The 27,682-nt window shown below is 42.9% G+C and overlaps 2 protein-coding genes across 2 annotated transcripts; one reads left to right on the top strand and one right to left on the bottom strand.

The window, feature by feature from the left end:
- Positions 1-6,841: 6,841 nt before the first annotated feature.
- On the bottom strand, positions 6,842-12,062 carry gpr143 (G protein-coupled receptor 143). Its single transcript, XM_053496663.1, has 9 exons — positions 11,684-12,062; positions 11,044-11,153; positions 10,864-10,958; positions 10,659-10,751; positions 10,445-10,554; positions 9,579-9,687; positions 8,199-8,316; positions 7,253-7,508; positions 6,842-6,947 (listed from the first exon to the last, which is right to left on the bottom strand). Exons 1-9 carry the CDS (start codon positions 11,937-11,939, stop codon positions 6,859-6,861), a joined length of 1,236 nt encoding a protein of 411 aa, XP_053352638.1. The 5' UTR covers positions 11,940-12,062; the 3' UTR covers positions 6,842-6,858.
- Positions 12,063-14,849: 2,787 nt separating this feature from the next.
- Positions 14,850-20,550, top strand: LOC128524217 (sterol 26-hydroxylase, mitochondrial-like). The gene is made up of 9 exons (XM_053496664.1): positions 14,850-15,190; positions 15,289-15,479; positions 15,698-15,897; positions 16,509-16,706; positions 17,110-17,273; positions 17,396-17,562; positions 18,114-18,195; positions 18,282-18,482; positions 20,156-20,550. Exons 1-9 carry the CDS (start codon positions 14,963-14,965, stop codon positions 20,318-20,320), a joined length of 1,596 nt encoding a protein of 531 aa, XP_053352639.1. The 5' UTR covers positions 14,850-14,962; the 3' UTR covers positions 20,321-20,550.
- Positions 20,551-27,682: the final 7,132 nt, after the last annotated feature.

Below are 27,682 nucleotides of genomic sequence, written 5' to 3'. Positions count from 1 at the left end.
ACACTGACACACACTGACACACACTAATACACATTGACACACACTGATACAGATTGACACTGACACAATGACACTAACACACACTGACACTAATACACAATGACACTGACACACTGATACACACTGAAACACTAATACACACTGATACACACTAATACACACTGATACACACTAATACACACTGATACACACTGACACACACTAATACACATTAACACACACTGACACACACTGATACACACTGACACACACTGATACACACTGACACACACTGATACACACTGACACACACTGATACACATTGACACACACTGACACACACTGATACACTCTGACACACACTGATACACACTGACACACACTGATACACACTGACACACACTGATACACATTGACATACACTGACACGCACTGACACACACTGACACACACTGATACACACTGACACACACTGACACACATTGACACACACTGATACAAATTGACACACACTGACACACACTGACACGCACTGACACGCACTGATACACACTGACACACACTGACACACACTGACACACACTGACACGCACTGATACGCACTGACACACACTAATACACATTGACACACACTGATACAGATTGACACTGACACAATGACACTAACACACACTGACACTAATACACAATGACACTGACACACTGATACACACTGAAACACTAATACACACTGATACACACTGATACACACTGATACACACTAATACACACTGAAACACTAATACACACTGATACACACTAATACACACTGACACACACTGATACAAAGTGACCCTGACACACACTGACACACTGATACACAATGACACTTAAACACACTGATACACACTGACACACACTGATACACACTGACACACACTGACACACTGATACACAATGACACTGACACACACTGACACACTAATACACAATGACACTGATACACACTGACACACACTGATACACACTGACACACACTGATACACATTGAGACACACTGATACACACTGATACACACTGACACACACTGATACACACTGACACACACTGATACACATTGACATACACTGACACACACTAATACACATTGACACACACTGACACACACTGATACACACTGACACACACTGATACACACTGACACACACTGACACACACTGATACACACTGACACACACTGATACACACTGACACACACTGACACACACTGATACACACTGACACACACTGATACACACTGACACACACTGATACACACTGACACACACTGATACACATTGACACACACTGACACGCACTGACACACACTGATACACACTGATACACACTGACACACATTGACACACACTGATACAAATTGACACACACTGACACGCACTGACACGCACTGATACACACTGACACACACTGACACACACTGACACGCACTGATACGCACTGACACACACTAATACACATTGACACACACTGATACAGATTGACACTGACACAATGACACTAACACACACTGACACTAATACACAATGACACTGACACACTGATACACACTGAAACACTAATACACACTGATACACACTGATACACACTAATACACACTGAAACACTAATACACACTGATACACACTAATACACACTGACACACACTGATACAAAGTGACCCTGACACACACTGACACACTGATACACAATGACACTTAAACACACTGACACACTAATACACAATGACACTGACACACACTGACACACACTGACACACAATGACACTGACACACACTGACACACTGATACACAATGACACTGACACACACTGACACACTAATACACAATGACACTGATACACACTGACACACACTGACACACACTGATACACACTGACACACACTGACACACACTGATACACACTGACACACACTGACACACACTGACACACACTGACACACACTGACACACACTAATACACATTGACACACACTGATACAGATTGACACTGACACAATGACACTAACACACACTGACACTAATACACAATGACACTGACACACTGATACACACTGAAACACTAATACACACTGATACACACTGATACACACTAATACACACTGAAACACTAATACACACTGATACACACTAATACACACTGACACACACTGATACAAAGTGACACTGACACACACTGACACACTGATACACAATGACACTTAAACACACTGACACACTGATACACAATGACACTGACACACACTGACACACTGATACACAATGACACTGACACACACTGACACACTGATACACAATGACACTGACACACACTGACACACTAATACACAATGACACTGATACACACTGACACACACTGATACACACTGACACACACTGATACACACTGACACACACTGAAACACACTGATACACACTTACAGACACTGATACACACTGATACACACTGACACACACTGACACACACTGATACACACTGACACACACTGAAACACACTGATACACACTTACAGACACTGATACACACTGATACACACTGACACACACTGACATACACTGATACACACTGACACACACTGATACACACTGATACACACTGACACACATTGATACAAACTGACACACACTGATACACATTGACACACATTGATACACATTGACACACATTGATACACACTGACACACATTGACACACACTGATACAAATTGACACACACTGATACACACTGACACACACTGACACGCACTGATACACACTGATACGCACTGACACGCACTGACACACACTGATACACACTGACACACACTGACACGCACTGACACACACTGACACACACTGACACGCACTGACACACACTGACACACACTGATACACACTGACACACACTGACACACACTGACACACACTGACACGCACTGACACACACTGACACGCACTGACACACACTGACACGCACTGATACACACTGATACAAATTGACACATACTGATACAGACTGACACACACTAATACAAATTGACACACACTGATACACACTGACACACACTAATACACATTGACACACACTGATACACACTGACACACACTGATACACACTGATACAAATTGACACACACTGATACACACTGATACACACTGACACTGACACAATGACACTAATACACAATGACACTGACACACACTGATACAAAGTGACCCTGACACACACTGACACACTAATACACAATGACACTGACACACACTGACACACACTGACACACAATGACACTGACACACACTGACACACTGATACACAATGACACTGACACACTGATACACAATGACACTGACACACACTGACACACTGATACACAATGACACTGACACACACTGACACACTAATACACAATGACACTGACACACACTGATACACACTGATACACACTGACACACACTGAAACACACTGATACACACTAACAGACACTGATACACACTGACACACACTGATACACACTGACACACACTAATACACACTGACACACACTGATACACACTGACACACACTGATACACACTGACACACACTGACACACACTGACACACACTGACACACACTGACACACTGATACACAATGACACTGACACACACTGACACACTAATACACAATGACACTGATACACACTGACACACACTGATACACACTGACACACACTGATACACAATGACACTGACACACACTGACACACTAATACACAATGACACTGATACACACTGACACACACTGATACACACTGACACACACTGAAACACACTGATACACACTAAAAGACACTGACACACACTGACACACACTGACCCACACTGATACACACTGATACACACTGACACACACTGATACACACTGACACACACTGACACGCACTGATACACACTAATACTCACTGACACACACTGACCCACACTGACACACACTGACACACACTGACATACACTGACACACACTGATACACACTGACACACACTGACACACACTGAAACACACTGATACACACTAACAGACACTGATACACACTGACACACACTGACACACACTGATACACATTGACACACACTTACCCACACTGACACACACTGACCCACACTGACACACACTGACACACACTGACACACACTGACACACACTGACATACACTGACACACACTGATACACACTGACACACACTAATACACACTGACACACACTGACACACACTGACACACACTGACACACACTGACACACACTGACACACACTGATACACACTGACACACACTAATACACATTGACACACACTGACACACACTGACACACACTGATACACATTGACACATACTGATACACACTAATACACACTGACACACACTGACACACACTGACCCACACTGACACACACTGACACACACTGACACACACTGACACACACTGATACACACTGACACACACTAATACACATTGACACACACTGACACACACTGACACACACTGATACACACTGACACACACTGATACACACTGATACACACTGACACACACTGACACACACTGACACACACTGACACACACTGACACACACTGACACACACTGATACACACTGACACACACTGACACACACTGATACACATTGACACACACTGATACACACTAATACACACTGACACACACTGATACACACTAATACACACTGACACACACTGACCCACACTGACACACACTGACACACACTGATACACATTGACACACACTGATACACACTAATACACACTAATACACACTGACACACACTGACCCACACTGACCCACACTGACACACACTGATACACACTGACACACACTGATACACACTGACACACACTAATACACATTGACACACACTGACACACACTGACACACACTGATACACATTGACACACACTGATACACACTAATACACACTGACACACACTGACACACACTGACCCACACTGACACACACTGACACACACTGACACACACTGATACACACTGACACACACTAATACACATGACACACACTGATACACACTGACACACACTAATACACACTGACACACACTGATACACACTGACACACACTGATACACATTGACACACACTGACACACACTGACCCACACTGACACACACTGACACACACTTGTTAGTGACGGAGATTTCACAGTCTGATGTTCCTGAAGATCTTCTGTCCCTCTGTCCTGAGCGATGCGTCTCCACAGTGAGATCCTCTACATGCTCTGTAAGATCTTCAGCTTCAGCACTCAGATGAATCCAGGAAGACGTGAAGAAACCCAGATGATCTTTAGTTGGTGTTAATCAGAGTCAGAGTACGACGGTCTCTGTTAGACAACCGCTTCATCATATAAGGGTGTGTATACTTTTGCAACTAGATCACTGTACTTTTTTTGTTTTTCGTTTTATCTGTTTTGCATTTAATTTTTTTTGTAACTACAGAGATGGAAAAGATTGAACGTGATTTATCTCAGCAGGGGTGCGTAAACTTTTTATCATATACTGCACTATATAATCATTAGGTTTACACTGTGAAGATTAGATTTAATACTCACATAGGGAAAGAGTTTTGGATTGGATAGAGTGCGTGTGTGTGTGTGTGTGTGTGTGTGATATTTCTGTAAATGTATTTTCTTGTATTGTGGTGTTACAAAGGTATAAAATCCATTATCATTAAAATAACAATTATTATTAAAATAAACAACAATTTTGAAACTTTGTTTCCTTCTTTAAATTATCAGAAGGTCATGGGGGGGGCGGGGTCCACTTTGTCTGAAAGAGTTAGTTTCTTCCCTGTGCCATTAGCGCCCCCTAGTGGGGAAATATAACAGCACTAGAGTTTATTTAATCACTTAACTCACACATTTGGTCCTTAGAGATTTATTCACAACCTGGATTCCTAATAAATGTATAAACAAGCACCACACACACACACACACACACACACACACACACCAATATGGAACAGAAGTGAATAAAGTATTATTATTATTATTATTATTATTATTATTATTATTAGTGTTCCTGACAGACAGGAACAAGAACATTATAGGAACATTATAGGAAAGAAGATCCACTAGATGGCACTAGAGAACTGATGGTTCAGGAGGAATTCTTAAAGAAAGTTGGAAAATGGGAATTTGGTGCTCGCTGTTCCGATATTTTTGACCCCAGGTGTAGGAAACGACGGGTTAGAAGCGTACTGTTTCGTGACAGTTTAGGTTAGACATGACGCTCAGCGATGCTGAGAGACGGCAGGTGGATTCGATGTCACCTCCTGAACGCAGACCTGAGGACACCTGCATGAGGTCCTAAGTGGACAGGGTGGGGGGAAGGGGGGGATGGTTGGCTTGTTTATTTTCAGTTGTGTATCAAGATTTACACGTGATTGACATGACCTTTAAATGACCTTCACCCAGGCATGGGAAGAGTTTTTATTTCATTTCTTTTTAGTTTGTGGACGCAGCTGACATTTCATCTGGACGATTCCACATCTGGAAGAAACGTTAATCTCTCTCGTGTCTTGTGATGAACGTGTGAGACACCACTCGTATTCACACACCCTCAAAAATGTGAAAAACAATCAGTTTAATTACTTTAATAAGATTGATTTTACAAATTTCACCGCTGCGCACACACACACACACACACACACACACATACACACACACACACACACACTCATAAGTATCATGAAATCTGAAATATGATATAGAACCTCTAACCATTCTGTGTAGCAACATCTATAGATGTAATCACACATACACACACACACACACACAAGGGTCGTGCAGAGTTTTTAGAGACCGGTCCGCTCCACAGCTTTAGCTTCCTCTCCGTCTCGCCACTCACTCGGGATGTGGATCTCCAGTGTACTGGAGCTGGAACCTTCAGAACAGAAACACACTGATTTACACAAACATAAACATATAACATAAACACCTTCGCTTTAACACGTCCTCTATCGTAGTGTCACCTCTTTATTCCATTCTATCATCATCCCTGTTCTTTTCTGTTTTCTATTAAATTCTACTCTGATGTTTTATTCTTATCCAAGTCCTTCTCTCGAGACGCCCTGTGTGTTATTCCTCTTGCACACCGTATGTGCTTTATGTCCTGCTACCCCTCTCTCTCCATTGTGTTCATTTGTAGGATCTGTAGGAGAACCCCCTGGGGGAAGAACTCTACATTACTCTCAGACAGGATGCTGGCGGTGTCAGATGGAAGCTGGTGTCCCTTCTCCGTCAGCTTCTTCCCATCCTGGACATGGGCCTGGTAGAGCAGCGTGGACGGCATCAGGGGGTCGTAACCTCCGTTTGCTGGTATGGAGGTGGAGGTCGAGTCCCAGGGTGGCTCACGCCGCTTCTGCCGACTCAGATCGACGTCTAATCCCGTCCAGCCGTGGAAGGCCAGCGTGTTGAGGAAGGCCTGCATGGGGTTCAGGATGCCCTGCAGAAAATATAACATGCGTCAGAGTGAAGTGTTTGAAGTGAGTCCCAATTACAGGAAATTAGAAATGTAGTACAGGTAGTCCCCGACTTACAAACATGTGAGTTCAAATACAGATGGACCGCAGTTCTACTTTCGGGTCAGATCACAAGTATTGCACAAAAAATACACTGCAGTGCAACAGATACTTACAATTATATACAGTATTTTCAGTGTGTAAGTGAATGTATAAAATGTCTGAAGGTCTGGTATGTGTGTGTGTGTCTGTGTGCGTGTGTGTGCAGGAGAAATGAGTCTAGGAGCACTATAATAGAAAATGTCTGTCCTGTAAAGCTGTCCTGATGGTGAATAATCTTAATTTCGGAAAAACAGGGTTTACAGTCCAATACAGTGGAAAACAGCTCAATAGTGACAAAAAATAGTGTCCAGGATTCCCCTCGCACTTTAAAGACACAGAGACAACACTGTTACATTTCACTGTGAGATTCATTCCCTTAGGTGCTGTTACAGTTTTTGGCCACATGATGGCAGTGTGGGGGAAAGGGGACAGAGATTTAGTCAAGTGGATGGTTGTGCTTTACATTTACATATATTCACATCAAAGGTGTATAAGACTCACTTTGTTGGACTTAAGAACAAATCTGACTTAAGTGAAATGCTGCGCTTGTTATCCGGCTGTCTCAGACTCACCATGATGAACCACGTGATAAGAGCGGCGTTATGAACGTTTTTCAGCTCAGATGCTTCAACCTCGGGGTGCATTTCCAAGTAAAATAACAAACTCTCATTAATCAGGTTGGGCAGCCAGCTGACACACACACACACACACACACACACACACACACACACACAGACAGACAAGGAAATACGTTAATAATGTAGTTCAGCAAATAAGTTGGTATAAAACAACACAACGTCCCGCACCCCCCCCCCCCCCCACATCCCCTGTCCCTCGTCCCTAGTGTCACTCCATACTGATGTTCACCAGATGTTTCCAGGCTGCGATTGACTTGTACTTCTTGATATTTATTGCCAAGGCTCGAAGGTTTGAAGATTTGGTATTTATTGCTGGCATTACATTGATGTTTTGCAAATCAACCACGACTGTTGTGTGTCTGAATGTGTTTTAAGGTCGGCCAAGTCAGAAACAAACAGAGTTAGAGCGTGCTAGTGGTTACAGAGGACGTGTACAACATGCTAACTATGCTAATGTGGCGGAGCGCTGAGGAAGTGGAAGATTTACAAAGAGTTGAAAATCTGATTATGCCACCCTGGGTAAGGCCCAGAGACCTTAACTAATTCAATCTCATTGTAGACCACACAGGTCAGTTCACAAGGAACAAGGCAGGAGAAAAATATCAGAAAATCTAAGTTTTATTACAAAATATATTCCAAAAAATGACTATTACATAAAAAAGAAAATACAGGGAAGCTAATTGCATGTAGCAATGCTGCTAATCTATCTCCAATAAAATTTATTTTAACATAAAATAGGCAACCCACAACAGAATGCCCGCTAAAAAAAGCTACTTCTAGACCATGAACTGGAAAGCTTAGACCTCTTTCCATCTCGTTGTGAGACAAGGAATTCAATGGTAACACCAGGTGAACAGCTGTATCTGTCAGGCTGAATCAGTCTAGCTTAACGCACAAACTGCACAGGAACAACCTGAGCCAAGTGCCAGCCAGGAGGCTCCTTCAATAGGCCGTCCTATAAAATATACGCTAATGTAAGCTTCCATGTCCCTTAATTCAGCCAACAGAAACCCACATACCTGGCTGATGACCAACCATGACGCCAGACACAAAAGAAAAGGGTCGGGACTCATGACCCAACCTACCTTCCTAGCCACTTTCTATAGGCCTCTCCTGCCCAATGATAGGACAAACACTGAGCAGCCAGCCAATCAAATGCCAGTAGGAGGGGTTTAACTCATCCTGCCACACTAAACTACTACTGTAGCTCGTTAAAGTACCAACTGTATTGTTATCACCACTGTGTGAGAGTCGGTAGGTGCGAGCCTTTGCCCGTTAGCAGGTCATGAACGGATGTGCACCGCGACGTCTCACCAGATAACGAAGACCAGGAGAATCTTAACGAAGCGCATTTTGATTTCCGCTCCTAAGCGTCTCTCGTTTTCGGTGTAAATTCCTTGACGTCCTTTCAGTAGTGATGTAACTGTAAAAGAGACAGTAAAGACAGCGGGTACAGGTTTTGTAGAGGAGTAAATCTCAGCCTTGACTAAACGATTCACTGATTCACACATGGACCCACTGATCTGATTCATCATATCTCACAGTACAGCGGTACCTCTGTATAGGAGTTTAATCCGTTCTGGTGGCGAGTTCTTGAAATCTCGTATTATGAAACACATTGTCCCATAGGAAATAATGTAAATACAGATAATCCGTTCCAGCTGCCCGAAAATATTACCAATATTACCAATTTCCAACACTATAATCATATTTTTGCATATAAAAACAATGAAAACATTTAAAAAAGATAAGTAAATTAAGTAAAATATGAAATAAATAGACATTAAACCCCACTTAACCTTAATTTAGAACTCCTTTTCTTCTTCCTACTGTCCTTGATAACATTCTTGTGACCCACGGTGCTACGTCTTCACTAAATCTTACACAAAATGCGAAAAAAAATTACTTCACTTGGCTTTCTACTGATGCAAACAAATTTTAAATCGCTTCCGGATGCATGAGCGACTTATGTACGTCTGCGATGTATGAGGTTTAGTGGCTTGAACGCTGAAAATGCTTTGTGTCATGAGGGAAGTTTCTTGCTAAATCTCAGGCACGAATCTGTGAGGCGTTCGTATGCCGAGGTACCGCAGTATACTGGAACAATACGTTTGTGACTATCTCACACTGAAGATCAGATGCTCCCACTTGAAAAGGATTGTGGGTAAAAGGAGTCTCACCAGCTGTGACAGTGCGTGTGAACAGGAACGGATTGACTAAAAGCACCAGCAGCATGGGGGCGTAGGTGGTGACGTAGTGAGGGATCGCGTGCTGAAGGCCGTTTTCACAACTGAAAAATCAAACACCACAAACACCATGATGGTTACACATGCAAACTCTGACGCTTTATAAAAACTGACAATTAAACTTGAGTGTGTGTGTGCGTGTGTGTACCTTGAGAGAGAAGGGTAATAAAGCATTGCTACACCTTCCACACACAGCAGCACTGCCAAACCCCATGTGATCATGTGATACAGGACGATAGTGCTAAAGAAGAGTGTGTGTGTGTGTGAGAGAGTGAGAAAGAAAACAGTAAGAGAATAAGAGAAGTCTTATATAAAGACACGGTGAAGAGTGTTACTTTGCTTATTCATCAAACCTGGTCCCAGCTGACCGCCTGACCACCAGGAACGCGTCCACCGCGTAGCAGAACGTCCACCAAAAGGAGGCGCTGAAGAACAGCTGGATCCATATCTGAGAAGAAGAACACTGTGTGAGCACATGTGCCTCAATCTCCTAAAATGTGCTGTGTGCAAGTGTGTGTGTGAGAGGGACGTACAGCGCTGCCCACACAGAAAACCTCAGGCCAGATGTTACTGCCGTTAGTGAGTGAGATTTGCCCGACGACGCCGGGAGCGCCGAGCCAAACCGACGATCTGACAATCATCCCTGCACATACACACAACACACGCAGTGAGCTTACACGCTGCGGAGTAGTCCAGATGTTCAGCAGACATCTGGCACAACAACCGCTTGCTAAGTATAACGATATTTAGACCTTTTACAAATGTTTATTTCCCATTACATATGCTTGTGTGTGAGTAAAGGCAGAGGAGCAAAGCAAAATGCCATCAGACACTAAGGACAAAGGCATTCAGATGTGTCACAGCGCCTGCAGGAGGCGCTAGGGCTTCAGGAACCGTGAAGAGCACCAGACCAGCTGACGGGTTTCCACCAGAGAAGATACTTTCATGAGTGTTTCCTGCTTTCTCTCTCTGTGCAGCTGAAAATCCCATGCATTAGCAAGTGGACCACTGCTTCTCTGATAGATTGTGGAATTTGTCAGGAATAAGAGGTGGAACTGCATGGTCTATGTAGTGTGTCCAGATTCAGGAGGAATGGATGTTAGTACCCCAGTGATGACATCACTATCATCACCATCATCACCATCATCATCATAAAAAAGAGCTTTTCCTTACCCACGCATCCTAGAATGTCACACACGCTTATGATGAACAGAATCCTGGATGACGAGGCAGGTTTTGGGAACGGGTACGTCCCGAGTCGCCTGTACCCCCTCCTCTTAGGGAGGATCTGCAGGACAGAGAAGATCACGCTCAATCCGGCGCTCCCCGCGCACATGGCGCTGAAAAAAACAGGCTGGAAGTTGATGATGAAGTCCGTCACAGCATCACGGTTCAGACAGCAGAAGGTCTCGAGCCGAGGAGAAGCCATGTGTGTGTGTGTGTGTGTGTGTGTGTGTGTGTAAGGAACAGGAGCTGAAAATAACGAAACGAAACAAATAAGACTTGACTTTCAGACTTGAAATCCAGTTCCAGCTGATTCTCTGCTCGGTCCTTTTCGTTTGTACAGAAGTAGAGATGAGAGGAAGGACATCATCCACCCCTCTGACCTTTCATTCATTTAGTGCCCTGGAGAAAATCACGAGTTAGAGCGTCATGTGCTTTGGCTTAATTCTCCCCTCCAGCAGCGTTACTGTGAAAGCAGCCGCTCTAGGAATGCTAGCATTATGTGCTGCGCGTCCCCCTTTGAACTTTCTTTACCAAATAGAAACCTTTTGTTGTCGAGTTTGGCTTTTCCATCAAACAGCAGCGCATTTTATTACATATAACTCATGACTGAGTCTGCTCCATTGAAGAAAAAACAAGATTTACATAGTAAAATAGATTTGAATAATGATAATAAATCACTCATACAGCTTTATTCTGTATTCAGGGTCACGGGGACCTGGAGCCTATCCCAGGAGACTTAGGGCACAAGGCGGGGTACACCCTGAACAGGGTGTCAATCTATCACAGGGCACACACACACACACACACACACACACACACACTACGGGCAATTTGGGAACGCCAATTATCCTAATCTGCATGTCTTTGGACTGTGGGAGGAAACCCACCAAGCATGGGGAGAACATGCAAACTCCATATGCACAGAGATGGGAATCGAGCCTGGCCGGGAATCGAACCCAGACCCTGGAGGTGCAAAGCGACAGTGTTAACCACTAGACCACCATGTCGCCAATAAAAATCACCATAAAATTATTATTGTTGGAAAGCTATAATATCCTTTTAGAGATGTCATGTAGGTGGCACAGTGTTGTCGTGGTTAGCACTGTCGCCTGGCACCTTCAGGGTTCGGGTTCGATTCCCGCCTAGGCTCGATTCCCATCTCTGTGTGTATGGAGTTTGCATGTTCTCCCCGTGCTTGGTGGGTTTCCTCCTGGTCCCCTGGTTCCCTCCCACAGCCCAAAGACATGCGGATGTGCCCTGCAATGAATTGGCACCCTGTCCAGGATGTACCCCGCCTTGTGCCCTAAGTCCCCTGGGATAGGCTCCAGGCCCATGTGACCCAAAATACAGGATAAAGCGGTATAGATGATGAGATAGATGATTTCTCAGTGTAATAACTCCGTGGATCGGAGCGTCACTGGAGAGTCCGGGCCCCTAGAAATCCTAAAACACTGATGAAGTCAAACCGTGTAACTGCCACAGCTGAACACACCAAGCCTTGAGTCCATACAACACACTCAAATACTTTATAACATTAACGTTAACTAATTCACAGGCTGGAATCTCTCGTGTACATGTACTGTATGTGATTTGCTGCGTAACAAACCACTGAGCTGTTAAATAACATGATTAATGGCTGTCTAAACACACACCGTGCCCTGATCACTTTTCTCATTTTGTGTCGGAAGCATGTGTGTGTAGTTGGAGCAGAGCTGTGAAACAGACCGTCGGGCCTGGGGGAAGCTGGGACTCGGGTCCGAGGGAGAGAGAGAGAGAGAGTGGCGTCACCTGATACAGCAGGGCAGAACAGACCTAAAATACAAGCATGAATTACTTTAGCAAGTTCAGAACAAATTATTAACTATTTTCCCCGTCACCCCCAAATCATTCAGTTCATACCCAAATTAGACACCCCTACCTTTCAAAGAAATAGACGATTGTGGGGCACCACTCCTTCTAACCCTTACGTCACGTCTCATTAGAAGATGATCTCTGTATATCTGGCATCTGCAAGTCCATCAGCCAAAAATAAATCAGAGCTGCTTGTGATCAAGATCTTTCGTTCTCCCTGGACATCATCATCTGAGGAATTGCGCCATCTTGAGGTATTTATGGGCATGCATCCGAGTTTATTTTCAATCTAAACTGGTCATTCACTTCAATTCAATTCATTCACTCATCTTCTATACCGCTTTATCCTGTATTCAGGGTCGTTGGGACCTGGAGCCTATCCCAGGAGGCTTGGGGCATGAGGCAGGGTACACCCTGGACAGGGTGCCAATCCATCACAGGGCACACAGACACACACACACACACACACTACGGGCAATCTGGGAACGCCAGATAGGCTAACCTACATGTCTTTGGACTGTGGGAGGAGTACCCCAGTACCCAGAGGAAACCCACTAGGCAGAGGAGAACATGCAAACTCCATGCACACAGAGATGGGAATCAAGCCTGGCCGGGAATCAAACCCAGACCCTGGAAGTGCAAGGCAACAGTGCTAACCACTACACTACCATGCCGCCCGATTCGATTCAATTCAATTCAATCTCATTTGTATAGCACTTTTAACCACGGTCAGTGTCACATAGCAGCTTTACAGGATCAAAAGAAAAATTTGGGAATGTGTATGAAATATAAGAAAATATGTATGAATAATAATGATCAGATGGTCCCTGATGAACGAGCCGAGTGTGACAGTGCTGAGGGAAAAACTCCCTGAGATGGTAATAGGAAGAAACCTTGAGAGGAACCAGACTCAACAGGGAACCCATCCTCATCTGGGTGATAACAGAGAGCAGGGATTGATCTGCACTCATACTGTGTGTTAGGAGGCTTGTTCTTTAAAAGAAGAAGATGATCAACTGCTCTTAAACTACAGTATGCATTAATTACTTAAAAATCAATTGAGTTGTTCCTGATTCCTGTTAAACCAAGTCCCCCTTAAAGGTGTTTAGCTTGATCATATTCTCAGTTCTTGGCCAAGAAGATACAGTATGTTTCTGACATAAGTAGCTTTGGATCAGGCCACAGGTAAATGGGACATGTGATTATGAAAATAATCTTTTGCATTCATTTTGACACACAAAGATAGATTGAAGGTTGCCTAGAGCAGGTGTTACTAAAGCAGCCCCGGTGCTCTGTTACTTCACACGTTATCCCTCCTCCTCGGTGCACAACCAAGAAGCTGCTGTTCAGATATCCCAGATTCCAGACCTACTAATGGCAGGACGTCTTGCTCTCCGCTTGGTGGACAAAACAGCTGTCCGCTTGTCCCTTAGGCCTTCAACAGTCAGTCTGGACGTAAGGCGGAGGGCGGGGGGGAGCGCTACCGATTCCGCGCCTGCTGGGAGCGTCAGGACCGAGGCCGATCTCCCTCACATCAGCTTACCCACGTTACTGTACAGGCTTATCGTTAAGGGCTACTACAATCAGGTGCATGAGCTGCAGGTATGGTTCTCCTGAGAGATCTGCGTGCTAATGAGTGTGCTATCAGTTGAGGATGTGCGGGTCATCGCTGTGTGTTTTTTTCTTTGTGACTCTTTTAGCTGTATGAAAAACAGCTTTATGGTCCCATGTTTAAAGTCAGCAATGGCAAATTTCACACCATTTCACTGTGTAATGTGGAGCTGCTGGAGGAATTGATGAGGAAAGATGAGACGTTCCCTTGTAGATCAGACATGACCCTGTGGACTGAATATCGAGATATGAAGGACTTAGGCTATGGACCTTTCACTCAGTAAGCCAGAAATAACAAAATGACAAAATCTTTAAAAAGAATAAATTCATTAAAAGAATAAATACAATTTTTTTTTTATTTGACTTTGTGCCTGAAAAAAAATGTTTTCCATATGACTTTGTGCATGTCATTAAAGCTAACCACCTGCTTTCCCTAGAAATGATTTTGTCATGTTTTACGAAGTGACTTGTTAGGTCTAAAGCTTTCTGTTCGAACAGAGAAGGAGAGAAGTGGTACAAACTCCGGGCTGTGCTGAACAAACGCATGCTGCATCCCAGGGATTCTGTGAAGTATGAGAATGTGGTGAACGATGTGATTACAGACTTTATCAAGAGGATTTACCATCTGCGTGAGACGAGCTCCACCGGCGACCTGGTGTCCAACTTCTCCGACGAGCTGCACCGTTTCTCTCTAGAAGGTACGGCCTGTCAGCTCTACATTTACAGGCGTCTAGCAAAGTATCATTTGCATTTATAAGATTAAACTTGTGTTGGTTGCAGAAGTTTACACACTCTCGGGTCAACACCCCAGCTGTGATCTCTCTCTCTCTCTCTCTCTCTCTCTCTCTCTCTCTCTCTCTCTCTCTCTCTCTTGGCTTTGCACTTCTAGAATGTGATCCTTTTATCCATTCTTCTTACTACAGATGTCAGATTAGACAGATTGGATCAGACCAAAGCCATTCTAAATCATTCAGCTTCTTCAGTATAGATTAGGGTAACTGTGCTGTTGAGGGGTGGAGCTCTGTTCCAGTCTCTGTCCAGTTTTGTGAAACAGGTATCAGGATCGCTCCAACTGAACCACGTGTTTGCTTTATTCTCCATCATGGCTTATTATAAATTCACTCTGTGGACAGCACCGATTTGTGTAGTGTACTTTTTTTTGGTAAACTATATATTTTTCCCCACAGTTCACAATCATGACCCATCCATTTATGAAATGCTAATTAGGTTGATTTAATTTCCAGGATGGACCACTGTAGGGATGAATTCCTAAACATATTACATTAGAGTCTGTGTGTATGTGAAACAGGGATAGCCTGCATACTGTTTGAGACCAGGATTGGCTGTCTGGAGAAGGAGATTCCAGCTGAGACTCAGGGCTTCATTAACTCCATCACACAGATGCTCACGTCCAGCGTGTTGGTGCTCCTGCTTCCCAAGTGGACGCAGAATTATTTGCCATTCTGGAAGCGCTATGTAGACGGCTGGGATGGAATATTTTTATTTGGTGAGATAAACACATCTCAAGTTCTTCTCATCTCATAGAACTTAAAGCTCAGAGCATTTTAGCAATTATTTGTTTAGCTGTTTAAATAAATATATATAGGGCTCATCATTGTGCAGTAAGGCTGAAGGGTTAACTTTTCAAGGGTTTTAAGGGTTGATCTGATATCTGTACTCTAAAATAGTCCCAGACACTTTGATATAACGCTTGTAGATCTTCAAGAAGAGATTATCTAAAAGTACATTGAGCAGAATTTGAGCTTTAGCAGGAAGAAAGGTGGAATGATTTGTTCACTTCTTGAGTCCACTTTCTACTTATGTACCCCATGACCATGAACTTATTTGTAATAAATCACAGAACCATTGCACCGTCCACCTAGGAGACACGTTTGTTCTGTGTTTGATAGCACACAAGCTGATTGACAAGAAAATGGAGGATATTCAGAAGCTCCTGGATGCAGATCAGGAAGTTGAAGGAGGGTACCTGAGTTACCTGCTCTCTAAAACCAACATGAGCCAAAAGGACGTGTACGGGAGCGTGACAGAGCTGCTCCTGGCAGGAGTCGATGCAGTAAGGATAACTTACTTACATTATTGACTGTGAACGATTAGTACAAAATAGACGATTATTGGTCATGAGAAGTGTGATGGAGGCTAAAATAGTCTACACTGAAAAAAATCCTTTTGCTCAAGACATCCAGCTCTATAACCTGGGCCCTCTACCTGCTGGCACGGAATCCAGAAGCCCAAGAAACTTTGTACCGGGAAGTGAGCAGCATCGTGAAGGAGGACAGAATTCCATCAACTGCGGACATAAGCCGAATGTCTTACCTCAAGGCTGTCGTCAAGGAGACACTCAGGTAGACGTCTTTGTGGGTAGTCTGAAATGTTAAACAGGTTTATACAGAAACAGGTAGGTTTTGTTTAGCGATTATGCAGCTAATTTGTTGGTTATGTAACTTCTTAATAGATTAAAGGATTAAAGCGCTGCTGCATCGCTAAATCCCACCGCAACTGTATGTAGAATAGTGCGATGCAAATAGACCAACTTGATTTGTTTATACAATAAATCCCTGACATGTAATATGCAAATCATTTCAGGGTGGAGAAGAATGAGGGTAAAATTGTTAAGCATCTCAACTTTACATACAATTTGCACTGTGGGTGCTATAAAGTAGTCATCTGTTTAAAAACTTGTATCATCATGTATGCATCCTCAAGCATCAGTTAGAATTGCAGATCTATAAGGCACTGTAAGGGGTGGGGTGCGGGGGGATCTTTGGTGTTTAACAGAGATGTCCAGTGCTATATAATAAACCTCTCCAGAATGCTAAAAGCATGTGTCTTATCACACTCTTACCCATTCTGACCACTTTATCTGCTTTTACCACAATACATTCCTCATGTTTAGGGTGTACCCAGCTGTTCCCCTAAACGGACGCGTTATGACAGAAAGTGACGTCATAATTGGAGGACACTTCTTCCCAAAAAAGGTGACAGCATTTGTTTCCTCATTATAACCTATACACAGTATATATGCTCTTTATTTAGCAGTTTTTAACTTACCATTGTTTAACAGACCTCATTTGCGATCTACCATTACGCAATCAGTCAGGATGAGACTGTCTTCCCTGAACCAAGGAGCTTCAAGCCAGAACGCTGGTTACGGGACGGACATGAGAGACCTAACCCATTTGGCTCCATCCCTTTCGGGTTTGGAGTGAGAGGGTGTGTTGGCAAACGCATCGCTGAACTGGAGCTGCACCTAATTTTGGCACGGGTAAGAAACCAGAACCTCTTACTGCATCATGTCAAGAATTTTACTGTCCTTTTAAAGTGATATCAGTTTTAAATCATGAGGTGAGTCAAGTAATTCTAACCAGAGTATAATCGCTTGAAGCGCATTTTAAATTACCGCTCTCTGATTTGAATCTTTGTACGAGCAGCCTCAACATTATTTTCCTGAGACTTGATGAGCCGCTGGCCCCTGTGATATCCTGGGTATGATGTTTATATAAGACCAAGTATTACTTTTTGGGTTTGCGTTGGAGCCCTGCCCACCAGATTTTACACAGCATTCTACTAAAATGTGAAGGTGCTCAGCCCAGGAACATCAGTGAATGATGGAATTGTCCAGGTAGGTGACAGCACAGGGTGGTGCTGTGTCCCCCCATGGAGGCCGAAGCTGACACAGCGAGTTACTCTTCTGGTGCTGAAGATGCTGTTGGCCTTCAGTTCATGTGTCAGGGCCACCGACCAGAATTCTTTCTCCAGTTTCAGAAGAAGCGAGCCCACCCCAGCCACACAACTAGATCTTTAGCTTGGGTTAGAAGGTAGCTTTTGAAGTCAGAGACCTTGTTCAGGCACCAAAAGTCATCACATAGTACTCCTGGTCTATCGAGCTTGGGCTTCATGCAGCTCCTGGGACCAATGGTTGAGCAGATCACACTCTCCTAGTTCTGAGGAGACACTAGCAAGAGCTGAGACAGGAAGTACAAACTCAACTTTTAACAAAACACTGTGTTAGACTGGAAGCCTCTGCACTTACCCAACTGTTGGTAAAAAACAACAAAACAAATAACGGCTAAGATGCTCTGAGCTTGGCGCAGTGGTAAAGTGCTTGCCCTATCATCCCGAGATTGTGAGGTCGAATCCCGGGTGATGCTGTAACCTCTCGCAGCCGGAGGCCTAGAGAGAGCTGATTGGCCGAGCTCTCTCAGAGGGGAGGGATAAGAGGTACTTGGTGCTCCCACATTAATCACGGCTCTACAGCCAATCAGGGGCGTCTGTGAGCTCACGCAAGTGGAAGCAGCGCTGTCCTCCGAGTGTGTTACTCCGCCCCCAACCGTGTGTGAGCAAACAGTTCGAAAAATGCGGTCGGCTGGCGTCATGTGGTTTGGAGGAAACACATAAAAGTCTTTGGCCCTCCTGAAGTAGCCTTAATGTGGAGCCCCCTAGTGACGGGGGGGAATTGGACACGACTAAATTAGAAGGAAAATCAGTGGGAAAAAAATTTATGTACAGGGGCCAAGTTTGAATTTTGAAATAAACTAATGACTCTTTAAAGGTAGATATTTTTTTATTATTATTTATAAGGGCGTTTTCTATTTCCATTTTTAGTAGTAAAATTCAGTAGTTTTGACGTGATGCGTGCTCAAACAAAATAGAAAAAAGAAATTCCAAAAAACACCTTGATGTGTTCTGTACAGACACACCCACTTTACAGTTTTGTTATCACTCACACACCTTCTACACCGCTTTATTCTGTATTTAGGACCGCGGGGACCTGGAGCCTACCCCAGGAGGCTTAGGGCACGAGGTTGGGTACACCCTGGACAGGGTGCCAATCTATCGCAGGGCACACACACATACACACACACTACGGGCAATTTAGGTATGCCACACATATGATCTAAGTGTTGATCTCTTGTTCTTTTGTTTTTATTTCCCCAGATAATTTCGAAGTTCGAAGTGAAGCTGGATCCCAACGTAGGAGAAGTGAAAGCGGTCATGCGTTTCGTGCTTGTGGCAGACAGACCACTCAGTTTTTGTTTTCTGGAGCGAAAGCGTGCTGAGAGTGTGTCACAGCATTTAACACAAATCACTGATTCTCAGTAGTCCTACCACTTCCATCAGCACTTCTCTCTGAAACACTTTGCCTGCAGCGCCATACAGGGCATCAGTATCACCATTCAGAATGAGGATTCTATCATCCAGTATAGCAGTAGATCTTTTTTTTTTTTTTTTTTTTTACGAGGGTGAGGAAATGAGCATGGTACCAATACTTTTTGCATATGCACACAAAATAATCATGTAGTACATTACACTGCCTGGACAAAAAAAAAAAAAAGGCAATTTAAGTGACCAAATTTATTAAGAGGCTTCGACTGGATAATTACTGCAGTGGTTCATACGGTTCCGCTGCAACACGTTTATTAAAGCCTGAAAGGACAGCGGTGCACCATCGTCTAAGAGGAAAACAGGGGAGTGGGGGAGCACTTTTTCCTAACTCCAAAGCTCTAGTGTGTTATGAGGAACTTCTAATATCTTGTTTTCCTTGTTTGACACACGAGTCATTTGCATACAGTTCCACGAAAACCTGAAAATATAGCATGAATAAAAGATCAAAAGGAGACAGGAGTGTTTGGGGGGACGACAGAAAAATGTCTGTTTTATTGTTGGGAAATTGTGAGATTAATAGCTCAGCTGTTCATGACCGGGAGCCAAGTGAGCTTTCTGGGTCATGCTTATCTGCTCTGTCAGTTACAGCAATAAATCATAAGATCGCAATTTATGTACATGGAAATGAGCAGATTCTGTAGATCTTTCTTCTGGGTGAGTTACGCAGTGTGGCGCAGCAAGAGCAGAAGCTTGAAAATATACTGATTCAATGTAATTTAGCTTACAGATCATGAAATCCATCTGTGGTGGAAATCCTGAAAACACTATGAAGATAAATCATTCATACACTGGGTCAAAGCAGAGTGTAACACAGGTTTAATTATAACTTCTGCAGAAGAACCAGAGTCTCATACGGGAAACAGTGCAGCAGGTGGAAGGTGATCTCTCTCTCTCTCTCTCTCTCTCTCTCTCTCTCTCAAAAATAAAATTTGAGTTTGATAAACAGGAGGTGTCTAACACTACATACTGTACCTCACCTCTCTCGGCCAGTATGATGTCTAAAGACATCCTCATTTGAATAGTGATCTCTCTGACCTGCTTAGGTTTGTCCTTTACTAATTGCAAAGCATGTACAGTGTTATTCTCATCCTGGTGCCCCGCTTCTGGTTGGAGATCTCGTCACATGGATGCCTCGTGTGTCTCTTTGGGAAGCATCTCGTGTCTGGGGACGGTTTCACTCTACCATGAAGATGGTTCTGGCCTCGACTGGTGTTGGCAGCTGATTCTTTGATAGTTCAGGACTGGAGTTTCCTACAGTCTACCTGAGCCTCCTGGACTCCATATGAACTTCTCCACATCTCCTGTTCTACTGAACTTCCAGCCTCCTAACACACAGTATGAGTGCAGATCAATCCCTGCTATCCGTTATCACCCAGATGAGGATGGGTTCCCTGTTGAGTCTGGTTCCTCTCAAGGTTTCTTCCTATTACCATCTCAGGGAGTTTTTCCCTCAGCACCGTCACCCTCGGCTCGTTCATCAGGGACGATCTGATCATTCTGATTCACACACACTCACATCTCATACACACTTAAATAATTCTTTTGATTGTTTAAAGCTGCTTTGCAACAATGACAGTTCTTTAAAGCGCTATACAAATAAAATTGAATTGAATTATTTTTTAGTGTCAGTAACATGTATACGAACTCTTTTACCTTAAGGAAAAGTGATCAGTCTACTGTACTGTATATTTGCTCTCGTGCTGGTCCACAGGTGTGTAACGAGTGTAACCTTGAAACTTACCAGGTACATCTCTTGTCCACGGATCCTCTGTGTGTACTGATACACTGGGAGTTAAACATGCTGGATAACATGAACCTTGTAGCATATGCGACTGTCCTACACACCCACATCAGTTGAGTGTATCTATGTACACCCACATCAGTGCATTTTTAAGAAGACAGCTCTGTGAAAGGACACTCGCTGTCATTTGGGAAGTATTTGCCATCTACTACACTAAGGTGACCCCCATTTGAATGATTGGTGGTTTACATTTAAGCTCTTATCAGAATGACTTACATTTGTATCTCATCATACATGTGAGCAGTTGAGGGTTAAGGGCCGCACTCAAGGGCCCAACAATGACATTTTGGCAGTTGTGGGATTTAAACCTGGGACCTTCTGGACTGTGGTCCACTCCCTTAACTGCCCTACTAAGGAAAGTAAAATTTCACATGCTGTCATCACTGCAAACTCCTGTTAGCACCTGTTTTAGCATCACGCAATGCTGATCCATCCACAACAGTTTTAGATCTGGATTCTGCCGCGCCCATTACTGTGGATCGATCCTAGGGGAACACTGTTGGTTAACACTAGACCACTGTAGGAAGGAGAATTACCATCTTTAAAACTATACATCTTTTCACAATGATGTTTTTTTGTTTTCAAGCGATTTAGCATTGAATCTTAACCATACCAAACATACATAGATACATTGTTACATATAAATGTCATGCTGTTGTGTGTTAAAGACGCAATAAAAATGAATGAGGAACTAGAAACGTCAAATTACTGTAACCACTGTAGTACTGTAGTTCCACTTGATGACCATGACCATGTGGACTCGGCTGATTTTCTGTGATGGCCTGTGACTGTAGTCGCTTAATAGTTAATAGGACTAAATTTGCAACAAATAGTTTTGTTTCCAACAATGAAAGTGAACCCCATATTATTCCTAACACATCTCCTCTTATACTGAACTCCCAGCCTCCTGACATCCAACATGACTGCAGATCAATTCCTGCTATCTGATATTGTCATCTTAAGAAGTTTTTCCTTCCACCGTCACCCTCAGAGACAATCTCATAATTATAATTTATACTTTTTATAACATTTTTCTAATTTGCATTCCTAATTTTTCACTTTTTTTAAAAGTGCTTCACAAATTAAATTTTATTGAATATTTCGTTAAAGTAAATATGTACTGTTTAGCTGTGTTATTTAGGATTGGTGAGCTCATATCTTGGCATGGCTTTTCATTGTTATGGTGAAGACTTACTCTCTCCTATCCTCTCTCAGACACTCTCAGGTTTTTATTAATCACATCCCACACTGCACCACGTTCCCTCCAATCTTCCAGCACTGCTCGGCAGGTCCCACTATGAGGAAGACAAGCATTTAGACAGTTTTCGGTCCTGCTTTCTAGGTCAAGGAATGAGCTTCCTCTAGATGTCTGTACAGCCAAGTCACAAGCAATGTTTAAGCGATGACTAAAGGCCCATCTGTGTGTGTGTTTTTTTTTATGTATTTAGGCTAACATCAACCCCACCCCCGCTAATTAAATAAAATATAGAAATTCTCATGGACCTATGGAACTTCTAATCTAGTTAACCAGGAGATATTCCTTGATGAATAAGAACTTCTGCCAACTGCCTACAGGTAGATGTGAATGTGTTCCCACGTGCTCCCGGGCAGTAAAGAGTGTTTATTTGCATAAGAAATGCGAAGGCAATTCTTCCTGTCTCATGGAATGCTGCATTTGCATAAAACATGGATGTCATAACAGTTCTGCGCACGCACGCACACACACACACACACACGCACACACACACACAATAACATGCATGAATGGTCCCAGGACCAAGCTGTGATAGGAACATGCAGGTAAGTTGTGACCCTGGGAGGGATTTGGAAAAAGGTAGTGAAAAAACAGGACTCTCCCGGGAAAATCATGAGGGGTGGAAAGTGGGCATTTGATCCAAATAGTACAAGAAGAGAAAAGTCTTTGTCACTTTTAAGACATGTAAAGCATAGATCAGAATATTTGTATTTGGTGGGGGGTGAGCCTCGATTTAATGTAAATGATTAGGGTGCTGTGCTGTCACACAACATGAGGAATAAAACAAAAGAAAAAGAAAAGAAATGTTTGTCTGTACTGGTCAGAACTCGCTCTTTTAATGATATATTTATGTTTTATACATTGAGGACCAGAACCCAGAATGCCTGTGTGTGTCTCTCCAGCCAGTTTGTCAGAGCATCACACAAAACTGACTGAACAGGATTTAATGAAACTTTAGCAGTAATTGACGTTTATCCTGCACCATAAACATAGAGTAAAAGTGATGTTATGAACAGTTATGTGTGGGATTTAATAATCTACTGTAAAATAATCTACTAATGCGCTACTGTCTCAATGTAAACAAACACCTGCACCAATAGATATTAATTAGAAAAGATAAAGTGAATATTTTGACTGGGATTAGTTCATATTTTCACTTTGGCTGAAATAACAGCGCTGAAGTGGTATAAGTGAATTTTAACACGCTGGAGTGGTTTTAAGACAAAACTTCATCTTTATCCTTTGATCTACTTTTCCATTTCTCATCTGTGATTCACTCTCCGTAGCTTGAAGCGCCCAGATCAAACAGGTTCTGCGTTTGCCCTGTGCAGGTGGAGCAGCTGTAACCCCAGTGCTACTGTTAAAAGTTCACGCTATGGTCACTTACATGAAACTGTTTTACAGATACAGAACAAACAGAACCTGTCTGCTGAATATGCAAAGGCAAAATTGGCATGTTGAGGAACTTTCAAGGAAATTTGTTTACCCAAAAACACAGAACCACAAGGGGTGTGTCGAAATGCAGGAACCACAGATGAATGGCTGAGATGTTCATCAATGGGAGCCAAGTGAGGTGACTGGGTTTACTGTGTGCTCTGTCAATCACTGTGACACCAACTAATCATAAGCTGTCAGCTGTGTACGGGGAAGAGGGGAGATCATGCAGTGTGTGTCACACCACCCTGTGAGAGCCATCTTAATGTATCCCCAGATACCCAAATCCCAGTTCCTCAGGAAGCATCGAAACCTCTTAGACAAATACTGTATAGAAAAGCTCACCAGAGCTCAAGTAACCCACTTTCACATTTTAATTCTACTTATTAATACCAATCACCCACCCACTCACTTACTCATCATCTATGGCACCGTATCCTGTGTACAGGGTCGCCGGGGTCTGGAGCCTATTCCAGGAGGCTTAGGGCACGAGGCGGGGTACGCCTCGACCCACTCACACTCACATTCAAACACCAAGCACATGCAAACTCCACTCACACAGACCTGAGGTGGGACTCAAACCCAGAATGTGGAGGTATGAGGTGACAGTGCTAACCACTAAGCCTCATTAATATTCAATTTTATATCATTCAAATTAAATATTTTATATTTAGGTAGAAGTTTATTTTGATATTGGGTATAAATGTTAAGATGTAAAATACTGCCTCTATTTTCTTGTGTACAACTGACACTAATTACAAGATGATGCCATATTGTACATGATTATATTATATAAATGATCAATAAGCATCAATTAGCTCATTTTGTTTGGTTCTTCTTAACAAAACATTTCTAGTCATGTTTTACTCTTATTATTTAGTGAAGTACTACAATACCTATTTAGCCACTTAACAAAACACCTAGCTACATTTAAACTACATTTATATTTCATTATAATAACAATAATCTAATTTTGATCTCCTCACCATTTCTAACAACGTTAGCTAATAACGTTCCAGACTTTCTCTTGTCCACCTGCTGTAACCAGCCTCTTCCTAGCCTAATATTTTACTACTTTTACTTATTAGCTACGACTTAGCTCATGTCTAGCTACAGTAGTATTTAAAGTGATTAGGTGAAGCACATTTTGATCTCGTTTTAACTTTGCTAAATTTGAAATTTCTTGTTTCTCAGACGTTTAGCTCTGGTGGCTAGCTAATGCTTGTTACTTACTGTGTTGTTAGACTAGCTACTTTACAAATGTTCAACTCAAAGTGCGTTTATATTTCTCAATAGACAATACTCTTTAGATATGTTATTTAAGATTTCTACACCATTTCAATTACCATATTTTTCTAAGTGGACTGAATACTGTCATACATGCTAATGTGCAGGATTCTCCAGAAAAAGTATCTTTAAAAAATTAAAAAGAAACCTTGAGAGGAACCAGACTCAACAGGGAACCCATCCTCATCTGGGTGATAACGGATGGCAGGGATTGATCTGCACTCATACTGTGTGTTAGGAGGCTGGAAGTTCAGTAGAACAGGAGATGTGGAGAAGTTCATATGGAGTCCAGTTGGTTATTGGAGGCTCAGGTGGTCTGTAGGAAACTCCAGTCCTGAACTATGGAGTGACTGCAGTCACGAGTCCTGAGAGAACAGCTGTCTGTATCAGAACAGAGGACAGGACCGTCTTTATGTTAAAGTGGAACCGTCCGCAGACACCACACACATCCCAGACAGACCACACGGGGCGTCTATGTGACCAGATCTCCAACCAGAAGAGGGACACCAGGACGAGTCAGACACTGTAAACTCTAATGCTCCAAGTGATTAATCATATTGAGTACGGTTAACTTAAATAATTACAATTAGTTTAAATTAATAGACCTTGACGAGTATTTAGAACTTTTTTCTATTTATGAGTTTATAGAAATGACACTTTTTAAGTTAGCTCAACAAATTTGATATTTTAAGAATCTGTAAGTACTTAAGTAACAGTAACTGTCACCTTAAAGTTTTTCAGACTAGTGATTTTGTGCCTGACATCATCAGGGCAGTAGTGCACTGGTGGCTCAGTGGTAGTGTTTCGTCTGCCATGCGAAAGGCCCGGGTTCGATTCCCAACAACTGGATGAAGTGCCCGTCCCAAGCCCAGATAAAATGGGAGGGTTGTGTCAGGAAGGGCATCTGTCGTAAACCCTGTGCCAAGCTTGTGTGCGGACCGGATTGTCTGCTGTAGCGACCCACTGCCGGGAGAACCCGAAAGACCAACAACAATTTATTTGATTTGCAACAACTAAAAAATAAAAAAAAGATAATTGCTATTAAATAGTATGAGTTGGGCTACTCAGTAATGCAAATGAGTAACACAAACCCAAAAACTCATAGTTTCATTTACGTAAACTGGAAACATCATTACTTAAAAAAAATTAATGTAACTGATTAATGTAACTTAGTCTTGCCAACTTATTCGGGTTTACAGTGCAGGAATGACGTGTAGTGAGAGAGAAAGAGAGAGCAAAGGGGTTCGGACCACTGACAGCTCAGGAGAGACATCTAAAGTGAGAGACATAGAGAGAGAGAGAGAGAGAGAGAGAGAGAGAAGGAGAGATAACAGTTAGGTCTGGTCACAGTCACACAATGTATAATGTGAATGTATATTAACTGTAGAGTGCAAGCAGAGACTCCGGCAGGACTAACTATGACATCATAACTAAAAGGGAGGACCCAGAGGGAAACACAGACATGAGGGGGAACTGAGATCACCTCACCGTCAGCAAACCTGAGTGATCAATGAGAGTGAGG

The sequence above is a fragment of the Clarias gariepinus genome, chromosome 5 (assembly GCF_024256425.1).
Source record: "Clarias gariepinus isolate MV-2021 ecotype Netherlands chromosome 5, CGAR_prim_01v2, whole genome shotgun sequence".
In the NCBI taxonomy this organism is placed as follows: domain Eukaryota; kingdom Metazoa; phylum Chordata; class Actinopteri; order Siluriformes; family Clariidae; genus Clarias; species Clarias gariepinus.
Note: the sequence above shows the minus strand (reverse complement) of the source record. Positions and strands in the feature narration are given on the sequence as shown.